A 26822-nucleotide genomic window follows, 5' to 3' on the forward strand; every position below is an offset into this window, starting at 1 on the left:
AACGAAATGTCCTGGCATGAAAACTGTCAAAGTTATTTGCAGCCATATCGGAACCTCAAATCACAGCGTTTTTAAAAATAGTGCAACAATTCTACCGATCCTTCAAATTGACCATTTTTAGAGAACACATTAAAGTGCAATCGTAATGCTTTAAAATGATGCATAAACTATTGCACTAGCATGAAAACTGTCAAAATAATTTGCAACCATATCGGAACCTCAAATTACCGCGTTTTTAAACATAGAACAATAATTCTACCGATCCATCAAATTGATCATTTCTAAGACGTCACATTATGCCACAAATGAATACCAAATTAAAGTGCGATCATAATGCTTTACAATGATGCATAAATTACTGTCATAACCATGAAAACTGCCAAAGTTATTCACAACCATATCGGAACTTCAAATTACCGCCTTTTTCAACCTGGGAAAATAATTCTACCGATCCACAGTGGGGCAGAATGGAAATTTTTTGGAAGTAAATCTGGCATTTCTAAACGGCTGATCCGATCGGGTAAAATTTGGCGTGAGCGTAGCCAAGGAGCATTCGAGTTTAAGTTTTGAGGATGAACCCTGCAGATGCCCCAGGGACGGAGCTGTGGCGGCTCAAAGTAAGGTACCTACGACATGTAAAATTTTTAAACTCGTGCCATTTTTTTGTTTTTCACCCAAATACAAAGATTTTTATATTAATTTTTGTATTTGACGAGATCTTGAAAAAAACATGCTTGGACATACTGCTTATCTCTTATAATATCCGAGTTATAGGCATTTAAAAATTTAGTGGTACAAAATTTACCATACCTTGGTCCGCCTTTTTTTGAATACCGGGCGTAATTTTGGACCAAATGGACTCAGTTTTTTCTTGTTAGTTAGACAATAAAATTTTCAATAATATACAAAAAATTTCAGATCAATATCATTTACAGATTTAAAAATATACGTTTTTTTAATTTAAAAATTCAAAAAATTTTAGATTTTTACCGTTTTTTTTTTTGCCCAAAATGTGTCTTAAATCTTTTATTAATAAAATAAAATTTTCTTTAAGAACATATAAAAATTTTATAGTTTTCTAAAAGGTATCTTTACGCAGAACGCTTTGGCGTAAAAAACTTGTCCTATTTTTTGCCACTGCGTCCTTCCGAATATGACCTATTTTTTATCAAAACTTCAACTTTGGGCGACATGTTCTAAAATCCCAAAGCTGGGATCAGAAAACTGAAAGCAGTTTTGGAAACCTCAATATGTTTTCTATTTACTCCAAAAGTATTTTCCCAGCCTATTTTTGGGAATTGCGGGATGCCCTTTGACCTTTTCAATTTTTTTTTTTGCATTTTCTTATTTGAAATGACAAATTTAACAAGCGTTGAAGATTTCATTGAGTTTTGTTCATAAATAAAGATTTTTTTCATATATTACATATTTGTTAAATTTCTAAAACTATGATTTATATCAAAATTTTAATAGGGTCGCAGATAGCTACAACAATTTAGTCCATATTTATCCCTTAATATCTTTTTTTAGTTAGATATGGAAATTCTCGACCCTTTTCAAAAAATTTCAAGCCAATATCTCAATTACATTCAAAGCAAGTATGAATGTATAGTCGGGCGAAGCCGACTATATAATACCCTACACCTGTCAGTATGTATGATAACAATGGGAATTATTTAAAAAAATAAAGTATTTGGTTTGTTTTTTTAACTTTATTTCGGAGTATTTTTACTTTTACTTTGGCAAAAAAAGATTTTTTTTACAAGAGGGTTCAAAGGGGAGTAAATATGGCCATATCCTTAAAAATGTTGGTAGGGGGAGTTAAGTCTTCTTCAATAATATTTATGTAGAATTTAAAAGTGTTAATAGTGTTTGTAAGTGAATTTTTACCTTTAAGTCATTTTCTGAAGGGGAGTTTGTAAGGGGGATAGGATCAAATGAAGCCCGATTATTACAAAAATCGGTAGTGTCATTTAAAGTTCTATAAAACTAAGTTTTGTCGACTTTTGTTAACATAATAGATCATTAAAATTAATTATAAGCCAAAAGGCCCTATTTGGGGGGTACGGTTGTATAGGGGCTAGTCGAAATAATGGACCGATTTTTTCAATAGGCTTCGTCCCTGGGCCAAAAGAAGCGTGTGTGCCAAATTTCATCTAATTATCTTCAAAATTGCATGTACCTTGCGCACAAGGTTTACATGGACAGCCGGCCAGACGGACGGACGACATAGCTTAATCGACTCAGAAAATGATTCTAAGCCGAATGGTATACTTTAAGGTGGGTATTAGACGAATATTTTCTATGTTACAAACATCAGCACAAACCCAATATACCCTCCCCACTAAAGTGGTGTAGGGTATAAATATGTTCATTCAAACCTGTATCCTTTAATTTCATATTTTTTATATTTTAGTATTAAATATGACAGAACATGTTTAAATCTTATATTTACCTATTTTCTATTTGTTTGCTTATCCTTATAATTGAAAGGTCCTATTATGCTTAAATTTTCGGAACTATTTTTTACCTAAATTTTTTCGACAGATCATTTCGTTCTGTTTCGTTAATGATCATGAAGGTAAAAATATACAGGTAATGATAATTTCGATTCATTCACTAATAGGAAATATCAATGACTGAATTACAGGTTATAGTAACATAGTCCTAAATGTTAGACAGTTCGTAATTTTTTACTTTGGAATACCTGTATCGGAAATGACAAGAATTGGTATATAAGTAAACTTCTCAGATTTTAAGTACCATATTTAATAAATCTACAATGAAGATTACATTAAAGTATGAAGAGTTGTGTTCCGTTTTATGGAGTGTATCTTCAAAAGGGCCAGAAAGAAGACATTTCAAATTATATAAAAACTACATATAGTAGAAAAGTAGACAAAACAGGCATATCAAAAATTGAAAAATTTTTAAAACTTTTTGATGTAAAAAGTAAGTCTGTGGATGGAAATCAAAAGAAATTTCGATTAAAATTTTGTAGTTGGATGGAAACTACTACGGAAATCTCAACTTTCAACACATCAGCAGGAGCGCCTTGCAAGTCATACGAAGACTTATGTTCAAGGTCAAAAAAAAGAGGGTCACACAAAAACTTTTTCAATCTCAAATAAGGAAATTGCTGATACATTTAACGAAATGCTGAAAAAGGAAAACCAACCTATGGATGCCGTACATATTGCAACTATTCTTCCTAATGCATCACCAAAACGACTTAAGCGAATTGTGGAAAGTATACCAACTCCAACATCACAATCAAATTTTACTGAAGAGGAAGCAATAACGCTTATGTTGGAACTGGGTCTCAGTCGAAATAAGTACCAAATATTAAGGAAAGCTCTGCATGAAAAAGGACACAATATATTACCATCCAGGAAAAAAACAAACTATCCTACCATCACCTATTGATGTTAATGATGTGGAAGCTTGTATTGATATATCATCTTTGCTCGAAAACACAGCATCATGAATTGTGTTAGACTTTTCAGAAGACCAACTAAGAAAAATTCATAACTGTGATGTTGTCTTAATGTGTATGTGGGGATGTGACGGTTTATCAGCACTTCCAGAATACAAACAAGCTTGTGGAAGTCGGACATTAGCAGACTACAAAAGTGTATTTATGTCATCATTAGTGCCATTACGAATTCGTTCATATTCCCTTAAACCATCATCGTCAAGCATCGGAAATTCATTTGAAGATATATGGATCAATACAACTCCGGGTTCAAAACATTTTTGTAGACCCATTGGATTTGAATATATAAAGGAGTCAAAGAAAACAACAAAAGATTTAGTGGAATATTTAAAAGATGAAATAAATGCACTGAAGCCCATTTGCATAAAAATAAAGGAATTCTCTATTAACGTATCATATCAGCTTAACAATGATTGATGGAAAGGTCAGCAATGCCATAACAGAAACTTCTTCCTTCTGGAGATGCTCAATATGAATTAATTTTATATTTTTTTCGTTAAAATAAAACCACTTTTAATTGTATTAAAAAATTAATGAAAGTTTTATTTCATTCACAATTTCAATTCTTAACAATAAACTCCGTTACTTTTTACACATAGCATACGACCTCAAATATAGAAGTGTGCCAGAGAATCTTACTAAATCAACAAAAAATAATGAAGAATTGAAAGAACTGAGAGCTGCGGAAAAAAGCAGAATCCAAGAAGAATTTAAAGTTCAGATGGGATTAAACATCGACAAACCACTTCCAAGTTGCGGTAGTACAAATGACGGTAATACGGCGAGAAGGTTTTTCGTGATTTTGAAATTACTTCAAAAATAACTGGAATCGACAAGGAGTTGCTTCGAAGAGTTAACACTATTTTAATGGCACTGAATAGTAAACATAAAATTAATGGAAATCGATTTGGGGAATATACATCTGAAATTTCTAAATTACTTGTATCTCTGTATCCATGGAGGGAACTAACACCAACAGTACACAAAGTATTGTGTCATGGTCAAATAATAATTGAATCGAATATTCTTCCACTTGGAGAGTTAACAGAAGAAGCCCAGGAAGCGAGGAATCGAGATTTTAAGCATGTTCAACTTTTCAGCTCAAGAAAATGCTCCAGGCAATCACAGAATGAAGATATTTTTAATAGTTTACTTCTATCTTCTGATCCTGTTCTTTCAACTATGCGAAAAAGATGGATTTGTTATGAAACTCTATCATCTCAAAACGAGGAAGATTTAAAGGACTTATATTACCTTCTGGATATGTATACCGATATGACAGATTATTTTATAGAAAATAAGTAGTGTTAGGAATTAACTATATAAGTAGGTTGTAAGAATTAATTGTATTATGTTTAAGATAAACAGTTCAAATAAAAAAGCTATTATACTAACTGATGATATTGTATTAAATTGTGTTTTATATTTCGGTGGGCGGGAAAGGTGGTTTGTGTGGGTGATTTAGGTGTTGTTGTGCGTGGCTCATAATAAAATTATATTTTTTATTGTATATACAATGTTATAGTCTTTAATAAAATAATTAACTAAATAATTTTTAAAATATTCAACATAAAAGTTTCTTTATAAAAAATAAAAATGTTAAAAATATACTCATGGTGTAGGGTATTATATGGTCGGCCATGCCCGACTATATTTTCCTACTTGTTGAATGTAATTGAGATATTGGCTTAAAATTTTTTGTAAAGGGTCGAGAAATTCCATATCTAACTAAAAAAGATATTAAGGGATAAATATGGACTAAATTGTTGTAGCTATCTGCGACCCTATTAAAATTTTGATATAAATCATAGTTTTAGAAATTTAACAAATATGTAATATATGACAAAATCTTTATTTATGAACAAAACTCAAAGAAATCTTCAACGCTTGTTAAATTTGTCATTTTAAATAAGAAAATGCAAAAAAAAAATTGAAAAGGTCAATTTCCAAAAATAGAAATGAAAATCCCAAAAATGGGATTGTTTACATTTTTGCCCATAGGGTCCACATTTCTTTCAGGGCTGGGAAAATACTTTTGGAGTAAATAGAAAACATATTGAGGTTTCCAAAACTGCTTTCAGTTTTCTGATCCCAGCTTTGGGATTTTAGAACATTTCGCCCAAAGTTGAAGTTTTGATAAAAAATAGGTCATATTTGAAGGACGCAGTGGCAACATTTTCAAAAAATAGGACAAAGCGTTCTGCGTAAAGATACCTTTTAGAAAACTATAAAATTTTTATATGTTCTTAAAGAAAATTTTATTTTATTAATAAAAGAGTTAAGCCACATTTTGGGCAAAAAAAACGGTAAAAATCTAAAATTTTTTGAATTTTTAAATTAAAAAACCTATTTTTTTGGATCTGTAAATGATATTGATCTGAAATTTTTTGCATATTATTGGAAATTTTGTTGTCTAACTAACAGGAAAAAATTGAGTCCATTTGGTCCAAAATTACGCCCGGTATTAAAAAAAAGGCGGAACAAGGTATGGTAAATTTTGTATCACTAAATTTTTAAATGCCTATAACTCGGATATTATTAGAGATAAGTAGAATGTCCAAGCATGTTTTTTTCAAAATCTCGTCGAGCGCTTTCAGAAAATATTGTATTTAGGTAAAAAACAAAAAAAATGGTACGAGTTTAAAAATTTTACAAGTCGTAGGTACCCTAATTTGAGCCGCCACAGCTATGTCCCTGGGGCATCTGCGGGGTTCATCTTCAAAAGTTAAACTCGAATACTCCTTGGCTACGCTCACGCCAAATTTTATCCCGATCGGATCAGCCGTTTAGAAATGCCAGCTTTATTTCCAAAAAATTTCCATTCTGCCCCACTGTGAAAAAAAAAAAAAAACGGCAAAAATCTAAAATTTTTTGAATTTTTAAATTAAAAAACGAATATTTTTGGATCTGTAAATGATATTGATCTGTCCATTTGGTCCAAAACTACCGATAATCAAAAAAAGGCCGACCAAGGTATGGTAAATTTTGTATCACTAAATATTTAAATGCCTATAACTCGGATATTATAAGAGATAAGTAGTATGTCCAAGCATGTTTTTTCAAGATCTCGTCGAGTTTAAAAATTTTACATGTCGTAGGTACCCTACTTTGACCCGCCACAGCTCCGTCCCTGGGGCATCTGCAGGGTTCATCTTCAAAACTTAAACTCGAATACTCCTTGGATACGCCAAACTTTATCCCGATCGGATCAGCCGTTTAGAAATGCCAGATTTATTTCCATTCTGCCCCACTGGGACAGTCATTTATGCACCATTTTAAAGCATTAAAATTGCCATTTGTTTTGGTATATAATTTATTGCATAATATATTTTTAGAAAAAGGCCAATTGGATAGATCGGTAGAATTATTTTCTCAGGTTTAAAAAGGCGGTAATTTGAGGTTCCGATATGGTTGTGAATAACTTTGACAGTTTTCATGCTATGACAGTCATTTATGCATCATTTTAGAGCATTATGATTGCACCTTTATTTGATATATCATTTGTGACATAATGTGTTCGTCTAAAAAATGGTCAGTTTAATGTATCGGTAGAATTATTGTTCTAAAACGTGGTAATTTGAGGTTCAGATATTGTTGCAAGGCTCCGATATGGTTGAAAATAACTTTTATAGTTTTCATGTTATAACAGTCGTTTATATATCATTTTATTGCATTATAGTTCCCATTTGCTTTGGTATATAATTTATTCCATAATATATTTTTAGAAAATGACCAATTGGATAGATCGGTAGAATTATTTTCACAGCTTTAAAAATGCGGTAGTTTGAGGTTCCGATTATGATTGCACTTTAATATGGAATATAATTTGTTGCATAATGTGTGTTTTTGCAAACTGGTCAATTTGATAGATCGGTAGAATTATGTTCTATGTTTAATAAACGCTGTAATCTGAGGTTCCGACATGGTTTTAATTAACTTTGGCAGTTTTCGTGCTATGAAAGTCATTTATGCACCATTTTAAAGCATTAAAATTGTCATTTGTATTGGTATATAATTTTTTGCATAATTTAATTTGACAAATGGCCAATAAGGTTTGAAAAGGCGGTAATTTGAGGTTCCGATATGGTCGTGAATAACTTTCACAGTTCTCATGCTATGACAGTAATTTATATATCATTTTAAAGCATTATGATTGCACTTTAATATGGTATATCACTTGTAGCATAATGTAGGTTTTTACAAACTGGTCAATTTGATAGATCGGTAGAATTATTGTTCTATATATCAAACGCAGTAATCTGAGGTTCCGATATGGCTGCAATTAACTTTGGCAGTTTTCGTGCTAGGACAGTCGTTTATGCACTATTTTAAAGCATTAAAATTGCCATTTGTTTTGGTATATAATTTATTGCATAATATATTTTTTGAAAATGGCCAATTGGATAGATCGGTAGAATTATTTTCCCAGGTTTAAAAAGGCCGTAACTTGAGGTTCCGATATGGTTGTGAATAACTTTGAAAGTTTTCATGCTATGACAGCCATTATGCATAATTTTAGAGCATTATGATTGCACTTTAATTTGGTATATCATTTGTGTCATAATGTGTTCGTCTAAAAAATGGTCAATTTGATAGGTCGGTAGATTTATTGTTCTATGTTTAAAAACGCGGTAATTGAGGTTCCGATATGGTTGCAAATTACTTTGACAGTTTTCATGATAGGGCAATAGTTTATACATCATTTTAAAGCATTACAGTTGCACTTTATTTTGGTGTATAATTTGTGGCATAATGCATTTTTACAAAAATTGGATAGAGCGGTATATTTATTGGTACAGGTTCAAAAATGCGGTAATTTAAGGCTCCATATAGTTGCAAATAACTTTTATAGTTTTCATGTTATAACAGTCGTTTATATATCCTTTTATTGCATTATAGTTCCCATTTGCTTTGGTATATAACTTATTCTATAATATATTTTTAGAAAATGGCCAATTGGATAGATCGATAGAATTATTTTTACAGCTTTAAAAATGCGGTAGTTTAAGGTTCCGATTATGACTGCACTTTAATATGGTATATAATTTGTTGCATAATGTGTGTTTTTGCAAACTGGTCAATTTGATGGATCGGTAGAATTATTGTTCTATGTTTAATAAACGCTGTAATCTGAGGTTCCGACATGGTTACAAATAACTTTGGCAGTTTTCGTGCTAGGACAGTCATTTATGAACCATTTTAAAGCATTAAAATTGCCATTTGTTTTGGTATATAATTTATTGCATAATGTATTTTTAGAAAATGGCCAATTGGATAGATCTGTAGTTTTGAAACGCGTCCTCTGTCAGTCTTATGATAATCGTATTTTTGAACGTCCTTCATAAATTTTTCATGTTTCCTTACTTCTTTACGAAGTTGGGAAACACTGGAAATTTCTAAATGTAAAAGTTCATGACGAGCTTCTGTCTTTAAATTTCGAATTAAGGTCTTACACAAGTCACGGTCTGAAATTGGCGTCCTAAGTCTATCTGTCATGGCCAAATTGTGTCTAGATATTCGTCAAAATGTTCGTTATGTTTTTGTCTTCGTCTACGAATGTCTTCAAGGATGTCAAAGTCCGTCGTGTCATCCTTGTACTGGTTCCGTAAAGCAGTTGTCAAAGAATGCCAGTCCATGTCATATGTCACGTTTAAAATTTAAATAAAAGAAAAATTAAAAACAAAAAAAAGGAACCTTAAACTAATATCACAGAACATAATTGCATTAAAATATAAAATGTGTAAAATTTAAAACATAATAATTATAATATCACAGTAAATTAATAATAAACCCCTTAAAAGTTGTAAAATTTGTTAATTATAAAAGTTAATGTAAACTTAATTTTGGTGATAATTTTTAGAAAATAATAATGTAGCAATTAAAAGAATTCTAACTTATATTGTTCAATTTATTTTAATAACTATAAAATTTTAAAACCAAATTATTAAAATTTTAGCAAAAGTTTAAAATATAATTCAAATTAAAATCTAAATATGAAAAATTAAAAAAAAACCATCAACTAAATTGGATAATATGCAAGAAAAAATATTTTAAATCATTTTACAAATAATTTCCCAAAACGAATATAGCGCACCAACCGTTCCTGGAGAAGGCCTTCTACAGACTGAATACTTGGTGAGTGATGTAAAATCTTTTCTTTTGTTTATATATTTATTTTCTTGCATTCCTTTAAAACTAAAGAAAACAAGTTAGAGTGCTATATTCGGCTGTGCCGAATCTTAAATACCCTCCACCAGCTACTTTTAGGTTATTACTTTTCTAATTGCTCAAATATTTGTAGAAATAAGTTTTCTCATGTCTTTAATAGAAAAACAAGTAGGATAGTATAGTCGGGCAAGACCGACCATATAATACCCTACACCATGAGTATATTTTCAAAATTTTTACTTTTAATTTTTTTTATAAAGAAACTTTTATGTTGAATATTATTCCAAAATATTTAAACATTTTTTTGATAAAAAAAAAACAAAATTTCTAAATGAGGCTTTATAGAGGTCAAATATGGGCCTCGGTAAATTTGGGAAAAGTATATATTTTTAAATAACAGTTAATTTTGTTGAGTTTCATTGCGATACAAATGGTTATAAGTCAATTTTAGTCGTTTAAGACATTTTTTAAGGGTGGTTTGTATGGGGGCTAGGGTCAAATAAAGCCGATCCTTACGAAGATCTGCAGTGTCATTTATACTTATATAAAACTTATTTGTCATAATAGTTCAAATCGGGAGGTACGGTTGTATGGGGGCTAGGTGAAATAATGCCTGTACCAAAAAACATGCTTGGTCCAAATTTCATCAAATTATCTTGAAAATTGCGGCCTGTACCTTGCGCACAAGGTATACATGGACAGCCAGCCCGCCGGACAGACGGACGGACGGACATGTCTTAATCGACTCAAAAAAATGATTATGAATCGATCGGTATACTTAAAGGTGGGTATTAGACCAATATTTTTGTATGTTACAAACATCAGCACAAACGTATAACACCCTCCCACTAGTGGTGTAGGGTATAAATACCAAAAGTTAAATCTATTACAATTCCAAGATTTATTGGACATTATAAATTTAGTAATTTGCATTTATGTATGTATGTATGTGTGTAAAAGATTTATAGATTTTCAAAATACAAATACGTATATAATTTTGTTCTACACAAAATTTTGTTCAACACAAATTGATAATGGTCTTTAAATACGGTTAAAGCGCTTTTAGGGACTGGACCTAATATAGGAGAAATATAAGTATACAAAACTAATATTTTTGCCAAATTATGTATCAATAGCTTAATTTGGTAATAAGTAATGTGCGTTTAAAAGATTTTCGTAAAAGGACTTTGTATGGGAGCTATGTCCAATTATGTATATAAAGACAAAATTTCAGAATTCTGTGTAAATATCATTACTTGGTAATAAATATTGTGAATCTAAGTGATTTTGTGGACCTAGTATGAGAGCTATGACCAAATATGGACCGATCTTAAAACAATATTATAGTGAATTTATGTATATAAGAGCAATATTATTGCTAAATGTATGGATATTAATATTTGGTTATGAGTTATGTGAGTTTTTTCTGATTTGCGGAAGGGAACCTTATATGTGTTTTTTTTTTTAAGAGGGACCTCGTATAGGAGCTATGATTAATTATGGACCGATCGGAAAAAAATTTCACAATATTCTCTGTAAACCCTATTAGGGTTACACCCAAATAGTGGTTTGGGTGTAAACCCTAGTAAAACCGAACTTGTACTCTACACCAGGAAATACAAGATCGGAAATTTTACCCTACCTCGACTAAACGGAGTCGTACTCTCACTTTCAAACAGTGCGAAATACTTGATAGTAAACTATCATGGAAGGAAAATATCACAGCCAGAGTAAACAAAGCCTTAATGGCAATGTACATTTGCAAGAAGGCCATAGGAAAAAGATGGGGACTAAATCCCAAACTGGTAAATTGGATCCATGAAGCGGTTATTAAACCTATTCTCTTTTACGGGGCTGTTGTCTGGTGGAAAGCACTGGACAAAACTCCAATTGTATACTTCTTGATAAGGTACGAAGAAGGATAGCAATCCTTATAACAGGAGCACTGAGAACAACTTCAACCAAATCTCTATTCGCTATGCTTAATTGGATCCCAACGGATCTGATAGCCAGAAAACTGGCACTCATCACTGCCCTCAGACTTGATGCCATAAATGCTTGGACACACAGGCCATACGGCCATGCGGCTATTATGAGGGAAACATCTTTCCTCCCGGGCAATATTGATTATTGCATACCCAAACCTTTCCTCCGTAGGGACTTCGGATACACAATATCCGAAAACTCTTCACCGGAGGATAACAGTTCCCCAAGAACCCTCCTGGTATATACGGATGGTTCTAAAAAAGGGGAACGAGTTGGAGGTGGCATTTTTATCCCTGAATTTGGAACTAAAATAAGCTTTAGGATACAGAATAATTGTAGTCCACTACAGGCTGAACTATCAGCCATAAAAAGAGCAGCAAATTGGCTTTGGTACCACAGAATATCATACAGAGATATTCAAATTTGTACCGACAGCCAAGCTGCTATTAAATCCCTGATTGGTGTATATACTACATCTAAACTAGTCCAGGAATGCCGGGCATCCTTAAACAGGATGGCGAGACATTCAATAATCGTGCTCAAATGGGTACGGGGACACGGGGATTTGACTGGCAACTATATCGCTGATGAATTAGCGAAACTAGGAGCCTCAATGTCGGACAGAGACATAGACATCTTTTGCGGAATACCGCTAAAAGCTTGCAAGACCATAATAGATGGAAAGTTCTATGAAATTTCTCAGACAAGATGGCGTAATGAACCAACTTGTATCAATACAAGGAAGATATGGCCAAACTTGGACAGTAAACGCACGTCATATCTTCTGCAACTAAACCGCCCTCATATCAGCAACCTTGTTGCTGTCATTACGGGGCATATCTCATTGGGAAACCATGCAAGAAGACTTGGAATTCCCCACAACGACTTCTGTAGAAGTTGTCAAGACGAAGAGGAGGAAGAATCCATCGAACATCTTCTCTGTCAATGCCCGGCGCTAGCGGACACTCGATCCGTATATCTAGGAAAACGACTATTTGATGACTTGTCAGAACTATCCAATCTAGGACTGGATAACATTAATGCCTTCATCAGGCACAGTAACTGGTTTTAAGACCACCAAGCCATAATTAAGGCACTCACTAGTCCGCAAGGACAGACCTCTCAATCTTCTCCTCCACTTCAATTTCTATTCTATGACTTAATCCTAAACTATCTTCTACTATCCTCTACCCTCTTTCTTTTATATTTTATTATCTTTACAGGTATCACAAAGGGACCAACAGGACCCAAGTGTGCGTCTTTGCAGCCTGAATACCTAACCTAACCTAACCTGTATATGAGCAATACTTGTACCAAATTTTATATCGATATCTTAATTAAGTAATAAGTTATACGTGTTTAAGTGTTTTTAGGAAGGGGAACTTGTATGGGAGATATGACCAATTATGGACCGATCGGAAAAAGATTTTGTGGTAATATTTCTTTATGTGAGAACAATTCTTGTAACAAATTTTATATGGATATCTTAATTTCTTAATGAATTATGTGCGTTTAAGTGATTTTCGGGAAGGACCTTGTATGGGAGCTATGACCAATTATAGACCGATCCAAAAAACTTCATTGTAATATTTCCGTACATAAGAGCAATACTCTTACCAAATTTAAATGGATATATAAATTTAGTAATGAGTTATGCGCGTTTAAGTGATTTTCGGGAGGGGACCTTGTATGGGAGCTATGACCAATTATGGAACGATCCAAAAAAGCTTTCATTGTAATATTTCTGTATATAAGAGCAATACTTGTACCAAATTTTATATCGATATCTTAATTTAGTAATGAGTTATGTGCGTTTAAGTGATTTTCGGGAGGGGACCTTGTATGGGAGCTATGTCCAATTATGGACCGATCCAAAACAAACTTTCATTGTAATATTTCTGTATATAAGAGCAATACTTGTATTAAATTTTATATCGATATCCTAATTTACTAATGAGTTATGTGCGTGTAAGTGATTTTTGGGAGGGGACCTTGTATGGGAGCTATGACCAAATATGGACCGATCCAAAAAAACTTTCATTGTAATATTTCAGTATATAAGAGCATTACTTGTACCAAATTTTATATCGATATCTTATTTTAGTAATGAGTTATGTGCGTTTAAGTGATTTTCGGGAGGGACCTTGTATGGGAGCTATGACCAATTATGGACCCATCCAAAAAATTTTTCCTCTGAATTAATTCTGTTGTCATAAAATTTTAATTTCTAAAATTTTGTAAAGATATCGGCATTACGACGGATGTTATTAACAAAAAAACCAAATTTCGGGAATATGTACTTTTGTATGGGAGGTATATGAAATTGTGGACCGATTATGGCGATTTTATGCAAAGATAAAGTTCTTGTTTGGAAACGAATGTATGCCGTTTTTTTGTGGAATTATCTTGCATAGTTTTCGAGAAAATTACATCAGAATGTGTAAAAAAATGCTTATTTTTTTGAGGTTGTTTCAATTTTTGATTCATAATTTTTCCCGATTTGAACCGATTTTGCCCATTTTCAATACCAAACAACTTAGGAAAACTAGGAACATTTTGGGTGAATTTGATTAAATTCTATTGCTTCGTTTTAACGTGGGCGTGTTTTACACAGACAGACGGACATAGCTAGATCGACTCAGAATTTGATAAGGACCCAGAATATATATACTTTCTTGGGTCTCAGATGAATATTTCTTGGTGTTACACACGGAATGACAAAGTTATATATACCCTCTATCACCACTGATGGTGGTGGAGGGTAAGGAGTGAGATCGAAAAATTCTTAACATACATATATGTTTATAAAAAAGAAACCACTAAACTTACAGCTTTATTTTTTTTTTATTTGATTCAAATCATTATTACAATTTACAAAAAAAAATATTTTTATAGTTTTAATCACTAGTGATGAAATTTTGAACCCTTTTCGGAAACCCTTCCATTAACGTTTTTATAGTGCTTTCTGTCACTTTGCTCGAACATGTAGTCCATCTCCGTTTAAAATCTACCACACTTTTGGACACCTTTTTTGTACTCTTCAATTCTCTTTTAACAAGAGCCCAATATCTCTCCACTGGCCTTAGCTCCGGGCAGTTTGGAGGATTTGCCTCTCTTGGTACAAATACCACATTATTGTTCTTGTACCACTCAAGGGCTTGTTTACCATAGTGACAGGATGCCAAGTCAGGCCAAAAATAAGTGGACACATTATGAAGTCTTATGAATGGAAGCAGCCTTTTTTGTAAACATTCCTTGATGTAAATTTCGGTATTTATAGAGCCTGTTGTAACAAATGATTGGCTTCTTTTGCCGCAACTGCATATTGCTTGCCATACCAAGAACTTTCTGGGAAATTTTGTCTGCTTTTGGGTCCTAAACTTTTCTTCAACATTCCCTCGAGCATCAGCAACATAAAACTTTTGACCTGGAAGTTGCGAAAAATCTGCCAGAACATACGTTTCGTCATCCATTATGCAGCAAGAATATTTTTTTTATAAAACTTGACTTCAATTTCCGTGCTCTGTTTTTGGCCTTTAAATTTTTAGCAGCGTTCCTGTCAGGAACTTTTTGAGCCTTGTATGTTTTTAAACCTGCATTAGCTTTAACTTTTCGTACCAAATAGTCCGAGCACTGACCTAACCAAGCTGCTTTCCTACCGGATGTGTTGGGAGATCTTTTGAAAATGCGTTCTATTTTTTTGGCTTTAGAAACATCATGTGGACTATTCCTTCTACCTGAACCAGGTTTTCTATCAACTGACAAGTTCTCCCGGTACTGTTTAATAACATTGGAAACAGTTTGACGGCAGACCTTTGTATGCTTGGCCAACTTTTGTTAAGACCAAGTTGGGTTTAGTTGAAAATATTTAATAATTTCAGTACGCACTTTTTTCTGGTCACTCATTTTAATCAGATTAACAAAAAAATTAATATAATTGACATTACACATAATAACTGACATGTTTTTCAAAGGTAACTTGATCAAAAAAAAAATCACATAATACTTTGGTTGAAAAATGTAATGAAAAACGTGTGTTAAGAATTTTTCGATCTCACTCCTTATAACAAACAAACAACCAAAAGCAGAGATCTATTAAAGCTCGATCAAACAAGTTGCGTTAATTTAACTCAAACTAGTTGTAACCTAATTCTCACTAGTCCATAAGAGAGTCAAACATGTCTTGACCTACATAATATATTGGTATGTAACATTTGTAAAATATACACACAAACCTTAATAAAACGATCAGCTGTTCAAACCCTGCCAGCAACTCAACTAACTTTAAATGCATTAAAAGTCGACTTTTTCATCAACTAGTTATGGTTGATACTTGGATTATTTTTAATGAAGCCAACTGACTATTTTAACATGGCGATGTCATAGGCAGTAGTCAATTGTCCGACTCTGCATGACTTTTAAACTAACTTAAAGTTAGTTATATAATAGTTAGCTTAAAGTCAGCTTAAAATTAGCTAATTTAAAGTAAGTTATATAAAAGATTGGTCGAAGTCGATTATTTTTAACGAACTAAAAGTTGGTTATTAAATTGTTAACTTGAAACTACCTCATTTATAGTCAGCTATATACTAATTATGTTATTGTTAGTAATAAGTTGACTTTTTAAAGCTAACTATTAGTTAATTTATTACCTTTCGCAAATAATGTAAAAAAATATTTTTTTTTTGTAAATTTGTTTATTTTTTATTAAAAAAAAGTATAAAAACAAATTATATAACAAAAATATTTCATTTATAAAACACTTATTGTAATAAGTTATAGTTTAAAAAAGTACAAAAAACAATTAAAAAAAACAAAAATTAAAATATTAAATTCATATCACATTTATAGAAAATTTACTATACATTTAAAACAAAAAATATTTCATTTATAAAAATATTTCATTTATAATAAATTATAGTTTAAAAAAGTACAAAAAAACAATAAAAAAAAACAAAACAAAAATTAAAATACTAAATTCATATCACATTTATAGAAAATTTACTATACATCCAAAACATTATTTTTTTTTTGTTCTTAACACATTCTGAATGTATAAATCGTTTTTTAATAATTTTAAGGGAATTTCTTATGTCCATTTCAGGCTCGTCCGAACCAAGAGATCGACAGGCATCTATTTAAAAGAAATTTGTTATGGAAAATATATAAATATATTTCAATATATGTGTTACCTTTTAAAGCATGGTAGAAGACTTTAAAATCTTTGAGTCGTTTTTTACCATGAACACCATCGACATTAACATCCATACAAACACGTGTTCATTGGAGGCACTTTCAAAATTTATATTTTCAACACTTTCTTCTTCTTCCTCTTGATAATTAATAGTTGAGGAGCAGAGTTCATTCGACTCATCCGTACTGTTTCTTAATTTTTTAATAAACTTATATTTTTCCTTTTTAAAAAGTCTTTGTAATTGTCTTTTACTTATGCACCTCATTTTAATTAAAACACAATTTCTGTAATTTTTAAAGGTACATTATCGTTTGAAAACACGCACTGGACTGATTTTAATTTCACAATTTCACAAAGTAAAAAGAGAGAAATAATGTAAAAGTCAAAACGTAAAAAACTTTAATAAATTCTGCATAACATTGCAATTAGCTTATAGTTAGCCTAACAACACTGTAAAAAAACGAATAATGTATTTCAAAAACAATAAAATAACCAAAAACACGTTTAACATTTTGGGAAAACTCTGCATAACATTGCAACTAGTTTATAATTAGTCTAAAAAATATTCATAGAAAGTGTAATCAAGTAAAAAAGAGAATAGAGGGAGAACGGCAGTTAAAAACAACTCCTCACAACAATGAATAAACGCTTCGTTTTTGGGGAAATTCTGCATAACATTACAGTTAACTTTTAGTTAGTTCAAAAAAAGTTAACTAGAAGTGAATTATTTTCGTAGTCGACTACCATATTGCTGGCAGGGAACTAGAGCAGCCAAGCGCAGAAAAAGAAACTGTTATTGTAGTGGTGAGAAAATACTAAAAAACACTTAGAAAAAATATTTCCTAATTACGCTTGTTATGATCAAGTTTTATAACAAATATAAATTTTACAGATAAAACTTATCCAAAGAAAAGAAAAATGTTAATTTCTTCACAAAGATTAGATTTTTTAATATAAAATGTTTAAAAAAAGTATTAAAAATATCGTTTTTATGTACTTTTATTATTGCTCATTCCTGAAAAGTTTTTGGAGTGTATGAGTTTTTTACAAGTTACTCTCTGATTTGCAAATGATGTTGTTGTTTTTACATATTTTGTTTGCAATTTCTGAAACAAAGCGACATCAACCTACTTTGTTGAATGCTGTCAAGCAACTAAAGATAATTTTTGTAATTTTTATGCTCTTGCAATGAGTTTTATTTACGATCAGGTTATGTACGTGTGAATTGCCGAAAACAGTGTACACTTAATAAGGTAGCCTCGTCCGCACAGCTGATCATCAGCTTTTACAATCTTATCTGTCAAAATTCCTGTTTGTTTACATAGAAAAAAAAATCGCAAAAGGTGTAAAAATTTTAAAAAGTGAAGAAAATTATTGTTTTAAAGGAGTTTTCTAGGTCAATCGTGATTAAATGTCTTTGTTATCCTTCTCTCTTGATAAAAAAAGAAAATCTTTAGCTCCGGCATACGTTCCAAATCAGTTTCAACTATTTTTAACACGACCAATCACTTTTCACAAAAAACACGTTTAAGTCGGAAAATTGGTCCCAATAGATATAGTTATGATTTTCAGACATTCCACGTTTAATTAATATAATATATTAATATTAATAGTTAAAAATTTAAATAATTGCTAAAAACTCATATTTTTATTGTGTTTATTTGTTGCTTTTTCATTCTACACACACAGCTTTTTTTGACAGATGGGATTATTCTACAATAACAAATCGCCTGTTGTTTTTGTATTGTTGTATTTGTTGTAGCGACGAGGCTACCTTATTAAGTGTACACTGGCCGAAAATCTTCGTAATTAGAACAATATGAACGCGCAACGCTGAACTAGAGTTCAGTGAACTTTTATATATTTTTTGCTTTGTTTATTTGTTCGTTTTCTTTATTAAAATACACAATGGGTCAAAACAAATGTAAATGATAGTAAAAATTTGTTCTTTTAATTAATTGTTTAAAATTAGAACTATATTATTATAACCATATAGTAAAAGGAAAATATAAAATTTCATAAATTTTTTTCGTAGTTTATTTAAATTTTCTTCAAATTTAAAATATTATTAAAATTTTGCAAAGTTAATATCATTTACTTATATAAATATCAAACCAAATAATAATGATAATGATTTGTTAATATATTGATTAAAATTTTCCTAATATCTTAAAATTTTCCAAATTTTGCGATTTTTTTTATTCTATGAAAGAAATTTGTTTACATTTAAACATTACATTTTGTTCAAATTTATATGTATTGTTTTAATTTGCCTAATTTAAACATTTTTAGTATAAATTTTAGTTATTAATTTTATTGAACTAATGAACCTAAATATAATCAATAATTTTGTACAATTCACTATGATTAGTTTAAAATTTTCGTTAATAAACCTATTGAATATGAATGTGTAAATTTTTAATAGTTAGGTCTTCTTATTTGTGAGAATCCATAGTTATGTATATGTTAGGGGTTCTAGAAATCGTATATAGGCCACTAGAACTAAGGTTGGTGAGGGTTTTGAGGCCTTGGCATCCATACCATCTGGATTGCCGAAAATTTGTCATATAGTAAAGGAAAATCAACTATACATTTGAGTAGATTTCACTTTCAACTAGATTAGAGGCATTGCTTGTTTTTTATTATCTTTATCTAGTTTTGTAAAAAAAAATCCAAATGATCCATTAAGAATAGTTTTGATTAGTGAACTGTCTTTGATAAATAGAGCATTGCTTAAACTTTTTTTATTTACTTCTGATTTTCTGGGTTTATTCCTTCTGGCTCAAAAAATTGTCTTTATAATTTATAGATTTCATTTTTGTATAATTTTGAAAAGTTTCTTTTATTTTTAAATTAGATGAGGAATAACTATTGGAACTTTATAGGAATCTTAGCTATTTGAGGTTTAAAGGGTCGAATAGACTAACCGTTTAGTGTAAAATAGTCCTTTCTTCATCCTTTTTAAAATAATGGATTACATTTCATCATTATATATAGTTTGATATCAGTTTAATCTGTTTTAGTGACTGTGATCCGGTCTATAGCACATATTTTCTTCATAGATAATCACAAATTTGCTGTTTGCAGTTTATGACCTGGAAAAAATATGATATACCAGGAGAAATTTTGTATATAGCTAGTGGAGTCATTTGCCTAATCATATTAAACTAATAAAAAGCTCCATAGACCTGTTTTCTTTCCATTTAGTTGATTTTTTTTCTATTTTGACAAATTAAACACTTATTTATTTATTCTCACATTTGAAGTCTTTGAAGACCATACATTGTTCATAAATAATTAACTTTGATTTGGAAACCGAATCAGTTTTAACGTTAAAACTTGTGTTTAAAATTTTTTTGATATATATTCAATTGAATTGATTAATTGAAATTCAAATTAGTTTAAATTATTTGATCTAATTTAAAATTTAAAAAAACTTTAACTTAATATCAAGTAAATATATGAGCCTTGAGTTTTATACAACTAAAATAAATTTCATTCACAACTTGACCGATTTGGTTATGTGTTTTGGAGGATTTCGTGTATTAAGCTACATTTTTTCGAACTCGCTCGATTTTCTAACAAAGAGATAAATCAACGAACAACATTTAATTATAAATGTTTATTTTCTTTATTCCTTTTAAATTTGTTAAAATTTTACTTTTGCTATTAGGTTCAATAATTCAAAGTTGAACCAGATTAAAATTCTATCTAATTTCTACTAAATTTTTTTTATTTTTTTCAGTACTACTAAATATTACACATTTTCTTTAAAAATATTAATATTATTTGAGCAAAACATAAACAAAAATTCGTTTAATAAAAGGTACTTTGCTGGTTTTAAATAACAGTATTAGGAGTTCAATAGATTTTTTTATTGTTTTATAAACTTTCCATAATGGCAACTGATCCAACTTCTCCCCCTGGTTCAATACCACCCCCTTTGCCTTCAGCACCTGTTTTTTTAAAGCCTTCAGTTTGTCAAATTTTCAAAAAGAGTATGGAGGAAGGACAGGAATGTTTGATCCTAAATCAGTGTAGTCACGCTTTTCATGGCCCTATATGTAAACGAAATTGCCAATTGTCTGAGCTAAGAAAGTTGGTAATCCAAACGAAGGGTACTTTAGCCAGGCCTACTGGTACAAAACCCAGAGGAGCAATGGCACGACACTATAATACTAGAAGCTCTAGTAGAAATATAGGCCAAGACAATTTAGATACTAATCCGAATGAATATTCATTGCTCCTGAAAGCAATGTCCAAAATGTCACAAATGGTAATAACCCTGTCAACAATGCAATATATTAAAAAGAAATCAATCGACTAATAGAGAAAAATCTAACTCGAATTTTGAGTAACAGGAACTTACATCCAAATACAAATCCTGATATGTCACAGAACCTGAATAGACCACCCTGTTTAAACAATTCAAATATTCATTTATTTGATCAGAGAAACGTATACATTTTGAATTCTCCAATGCGTCCAATTCAGCTGGTATTTCATACCACAGCACCTTGAATGCTGATAAAATCGCTTTGATTATACAGAATTGGAACGTTAAATTTGACGGTACTGCCAATGGGCTGAATATCGAAGAATTTCTATACCGCATTAAGACCTTAACCAAAGATTACTTTAATAGTGATTTTTCCATCATTTGCCGTAATCTGCACATTTTACTTATAGGAAAAGCTAGGGAACGGTACTGGCGGTACCATAAACGTGTCCAAGTTATCGAATGGAACGAGTTCTGTGAGGCTATAAGATGCTAGTACAGAGAATTTAAATCTTCTTTCGATATTCGAGAAGAAATTCGTAACAGGAAACAGAAACCTGGAGAAACTTTCGATGCCTTTTACGAATCTGTTTCCACCATTATGGACAAGCTTCCTACTCCTATGTCGGAGTTGGAATTAATCGAAATATTAGCTAGAAACTTAAGACCTGACATTAGACAAGATCTCTTATATGTCCCGGTTCATTCCATTCCACATTTGAGAAAATTGGTCCAAATGAGGGAAAACTATTTTATCGGAGGAACATGTCCGTAGAAACACAGTTTCTAGAATTCCCAACACCAATTATCCTCGTCGCTTAGCTGAACTTTCAGCCGACGAAGTTAATGACTCTGCTCAATTTACCGATGATATAGAAACTGAAATTTCTATAAATGCAATTCAAAATACGGAACTTAATGGCAAGTGTTGGAGTTGCGATGAAATTGGCCATCACTGCAAGATTGCCTAAAAGACAGAACCGTTTTCTGCTATGGTTGTGACGAGAAACAAATTTATAAGCCAAACTGCTCAAAGTGTGCCAATAGATAACCATCGTTTCCAAAAAACTTAAAACCTCATATTCCCAAAGAGAGCAAACTATAATAAATAAACATTTTTCCGAGATAAAACTGAATTCAGCTGATAATGTACCCGGCAAAACTGAACTGGACAATGATTTGAACTATGAATTTGACCAAATTGGAATACGGCGTAAAGGCCATGATAATAAAACTATATCTGAGATTGACCCTAGCAAAAGTGTACTTGATAAAGAGAATGATTACGAATTTGGCAAGGTTGAAATTCGGCGAAGAGGCCAGGATATCAATAACATCCCTGTAGAACCTAAATCTATAGCTCCATATCCTCGTTTACCGTACCATAAAAGATGGCAACTTTATTTACAAAAGAGAGATCAAATTTTCAATATTGCATCTATTTCTGTACCTTTGTCGAGGAAAAGTAAACGTATTGGAGAAGGCTTAGCAAAGCTATATTTTTTAAAATATACTAATTTTTACAAATGTAAATCCTACGTAAAGACTGCGGATGGTAAATCACAGGTTGTTGTAGGTTGGTTAGATGCTAATATTTCATTTAAAAACATAACTAAATCCTTAAAGCTCTTCATAATACCCAGTATTTCTCAGCGCCTAATTCTTGGTGTAGACTTTTGGCGGCTGTTTAATCTTTGTCCTGATTTTGTTGGTTCTCCTAATGTGATTGTTTCAAATAGTTCTACAAATAATCCTTCTGAACTCCATAGTTTGACTGATGTCCTAACAGATTTTGCCAAATCTAGTCCTCTGGTAGACGAAAACTTGTATCCTTTGACTAATGAACAAAGAAATCAATTAGACTCGATAATATCCTTATTCCCAAATTTTGATAAACAAGGCCTTGGCAAGACGAAGTTAATTGAGCATAAAATTGATGTTGGTAACGCAACTCCTGTGAAACAGCGATTTTATCCTGTTTCACCGGCAGTCGAAAAACTTATGTTCGGGGAAATCGACAGAATGCTAGCTCTAGGTGTAATCGAACCGTCATCGTCTCCTTGGAGTTCCCCTATGAGACTAGTAGTAAAACCAAATAAGGTTCGATTATGCCTGGACGCACGTAAACTTAACCAGGTTACTAAAAAGGATGCGTATCCGCTCCCCAACATAAGTGGAATATTTGCTCGTTTGCCCAAAGCCAACGTAATTACAAAATTGGACCTCAAGGACGCGTACTGGCAAATTAGCCTGGACGAAAGTTCCAAACCGTTAACCAAGAGATGATTCATTGGATTGGCGGGATGGTATCGCAGATTCATCAAAAACTTTTCGACTGAAGTCAGTCCTATTACAGATTTTCTAAGTACCAAGAAAAGATTCGCATGGACACGCGATGCCCAAGAAGCATTTGATAAAGTAAAGAATCTGCTCACAACTGCACCTGAAGAAGCTTAATGCAGCGCAGCGTAATTACTCCGTCACAGAGCGAGAATGCTTGGCGGCAATGGAAGCCATAAAGAAATTCAGATGCTACTTGGAGATGCAGGAGTTTGAGGTTGTGACAGATCATTCCAGTTTTTTATGGCTCATGAAACAACCTGATTTAAGCAGCCGACTTGCTCGATGGGTTTTCAAGTTAGAACCATATATATATTTACCATAAGTCATAGAAAAGGGAAAGATGTTTTGTCTAGAATACCCATCGAGGAGGTAAGTGCTCTTAAAATTGTGGAACCGGAAATTTATCTTAACTCACCCTACTTTGATGAAAGTTTGAAAGTTATAGTTACCGAAAATCAAAACAATTACCCGGATATTAAGATAGAAGATAAATACGTGTATATTCGTACAGAACATTATTCAGGTGAAGAAGAGGAGGAGAACATGACCTGGAAATTATGGGTACCCAGCAGACTTCGTGAAAATGCGATAAAAAGGGCCCACGACACTCCTACAACTTCACATGGAGGTATGGTCAAAACATTAGATTTGTTGAAACGAAATTTCTATTGGCCCGGTATGATAAGAGATGTACGAAACTACGTAAGAAACTGTGAAGTATGTAAGACGACAAAAGCTCCTAACTTCATCATGAAACCGCCTATGAGAAAACACGTAATATCTGAAAGACCTTTCCAGCGGTTATACATAGACTTATTGGGACTCTATCCTAGAAGCAAGTCTGGGTACATTAGATTGTTAATCGTGCTTGATCATTTGACCAAATTTCACTGGCTATATCCTCTCAAGAAATTTACATCGTTTAACATTCAGAATTATTTAGAACAGCATATTTTTCATACTTACGGTGTTCCAGAGGTCATAGTCAGTGATAATGGAAGTCAATTTAAGGCCAATGATTTGAATGCCTTCTTTACCAAATATGGCATTAAACATGTATACACTGCATACTATTCCCCCCAATCCAATGCGTCTGAAAGGGTAAATCGCTCACATATTGCTGGAATAAGAGCCTACCTCAAAAAAGACCATCGACTTTGGGATGAACATCATCAGGCCATAAATAATTCACCTTATCATGCAATATTTGGCTTCGACATGATAACGCATGCGTCATCTTATGAACTTCTACGAAAACTACAACTTTTAGATGAGCCATCAGCCAAAATATCACGTGACGATAGTTTACAGCTCATTAGGAAAAACCTAAAGAAACATATTAAAGATGCCTATGATAAAAATCAGAAGCAATACAACTTGCGGACAAGACCTCAAACCTTTTCTCTAAATCAGGAAGTTTTCCGACGGAATTTTTCTCAGAGCAATATGGAGAAAAATTTTAATGCTAAACTGTCACCTTTGTTTATTAAAGCAAGAGTTCGAGAAAAACTAGGAAATCACTATTATGTTCTAGAGGATTTACAGGGAAAATTAGTTGGCACCTATCACTGTAAAGACATTAGGCCATAAACTCTTTTCTATCTATTTTTGTTAAGTATAACTTCAAAAATATTTAGTTTTGTACTGGACGTTTATGTCCTTGAACAAATATCTATTAGAATTTTGGAAAAAAAACACTAAATATCTTAATTGGGATTAGAGAAACATACATATATCCTACATTCAGGTTCATCGTGACTTCATTGTTTTGTGGTCCAAACTTTCTTTTGTTGATTTTGTTATTATTTTATCACTTTTCTACACACTAATGCTTGTTATCACTTAGCAATAATTTAGGAATATTTTAATAATTGGTTTTTCTTATTTGATAAATTTTAACAGCATTTTATATTTTTTATAACTTTTTTAAAATTTTTCACTTAATTTGTTATTTTGATCTTTACGATCATATGGTTTCATACTTTTTGTTTTGTTTTGATTTCTTTTGTTTTGACTTATGCATGAGAATTATTAATGATTGTGTATAAGAGTTTTGTCTGTGGTCAGGGTATGGAAAATTTTATGGAAAATCAAATGACTCAAACAGTGGACAAAACAAAGTTAAACATGGAATAAATTTTAATATTATCAAATTTTAAATAGTTTAAACTTTTGTTATGAACATATTACGATCAGTCTGATCATTATTTATGAAAATTAGTTTGTTGCACTTCCTTACCATCAGTCAGTCATAAGACTGAGGAAACATGCAGCAAGAATGAGTTGAGTCTTGGTTTATCTAGTAAACTATGTATATGACAACTTGATAACATATGTCATATTATTGACATTTCATTTCAAAAAAAAGTTCTAAATTGTATGAACAGTAAGTTTCTTTCAATGAAGAAGACTTTGAATCATCCTGTTAAACCTTAGCCTGGAGACATCTAATATTCTGAATTATAAAAAAATCTAAAGTTTTTTAAGTATTCCAGTAATAATTGGATCAGATTTTACAATAAACTGTACTGTAATTCCGAAAATTACTCAGAAACAGGAAAGAAAGATTTGCCCAAAAAAAACTCAACTCATCTGCTCCTAGGGTCCATACTTTTACTCCGGGGTGAAAAACATATAATATTTTATTTTTATCATTCAAAACACCGTCCAACACCATTTTTCACACACGAACCAAACCATATACATACGACAGCACATAATTTATATGGTATAACTGCGTACTCAGTTTTTAATTTTCTGATCTTTTGTCTTTTTTAAAGGACTTTAAAAGGAACATTTAATTTTCAAAAATTTTTATAAAATATTTTTAGCCACCCTATTATAACAAACTAAAGAGGACAATTGCAGTATTTTTATCTCGTATTTTATTTTATTTTTTAAGAATAAAAAGATGTAAAAATATTCTTATAAAAGTTTATCCTTTATTATCCTTGAAATTTTATACAAAATTGTTCAACAAAAAATATTCATAATAAAGACATTAGAATGGAGTACAAAAGTCTTAAATTTGGACTTCATAGCTCCATTTGTTTAATTTTTATAATATTTTTTGCTCATGTGTGCAACAATTTTTCCCAATTTATTGTACGGTGTAATATATGCAAACTTTAAAGTTTTCGTTAGAAAATTCCATAAAACATCTTCAACCCTAAAACAATTCCCAATCTTGATCGGGGGATTCCAGGGGATTCCTTCAGTGACTCATCATACTCATCTCTTGCCAGGGATTGCGAAGTAAACTCGTTTTCTCTTCCACCTACTATTTCCATCCCCTAAACTCATCATTCATCTCAAAATATCATCCAAATAACAACAAATACAACATTGACCAACAA

At 31.6% G+C, this 26822-nt stretch overlaps 1 protein-coding gene across 1 annotated transcript; it reads left to right on the forward strand.

The window, feature by feature from the left end:
- The first annotated feature begins 24640 nt into the window (after nucleotides 1–24640).
- Nucleotides 24641–25159, forward strand: LOC111689682. Its single transcript, XM_023452153.2, has one exon. The coding sequence runs from the start codon at nucleotides 24685–24687 to the stop codon at nucleotides 25054–25056; it is 372 nt and encodes a 123-aa protein (XP_023307921.2). The 5' UTR covers nucleotides 24641–24684; the 3' UTR covers nucleotides 25057–25159.
- The last annotated feature ends 1663 nt before the right edge of the window (nucleotides 25160–26822 follow it).

This window comes from Lucilia cuprina, chromosome 3 (assembly GCF_022045245.1).
Source record: "Lucilia cuprina isolate Lc7/37 chromosome 3, ASM2204524v1, whole genome shotgun sequence".
NCBI lineage: Eukaryota > Metazoa > Arthropoda > Insecta > Diptera > Calliphoridae > Lucilia > Lucilia cuprina.

Coding starts and splice junctions, on each gene's coding strand:
- LOC111689682 (XM_023452153.2), top strand. CDS start 24,685: ATGATAACGCATGCGTCATCTTATGAACTTCTACGAAAACTACAACTT.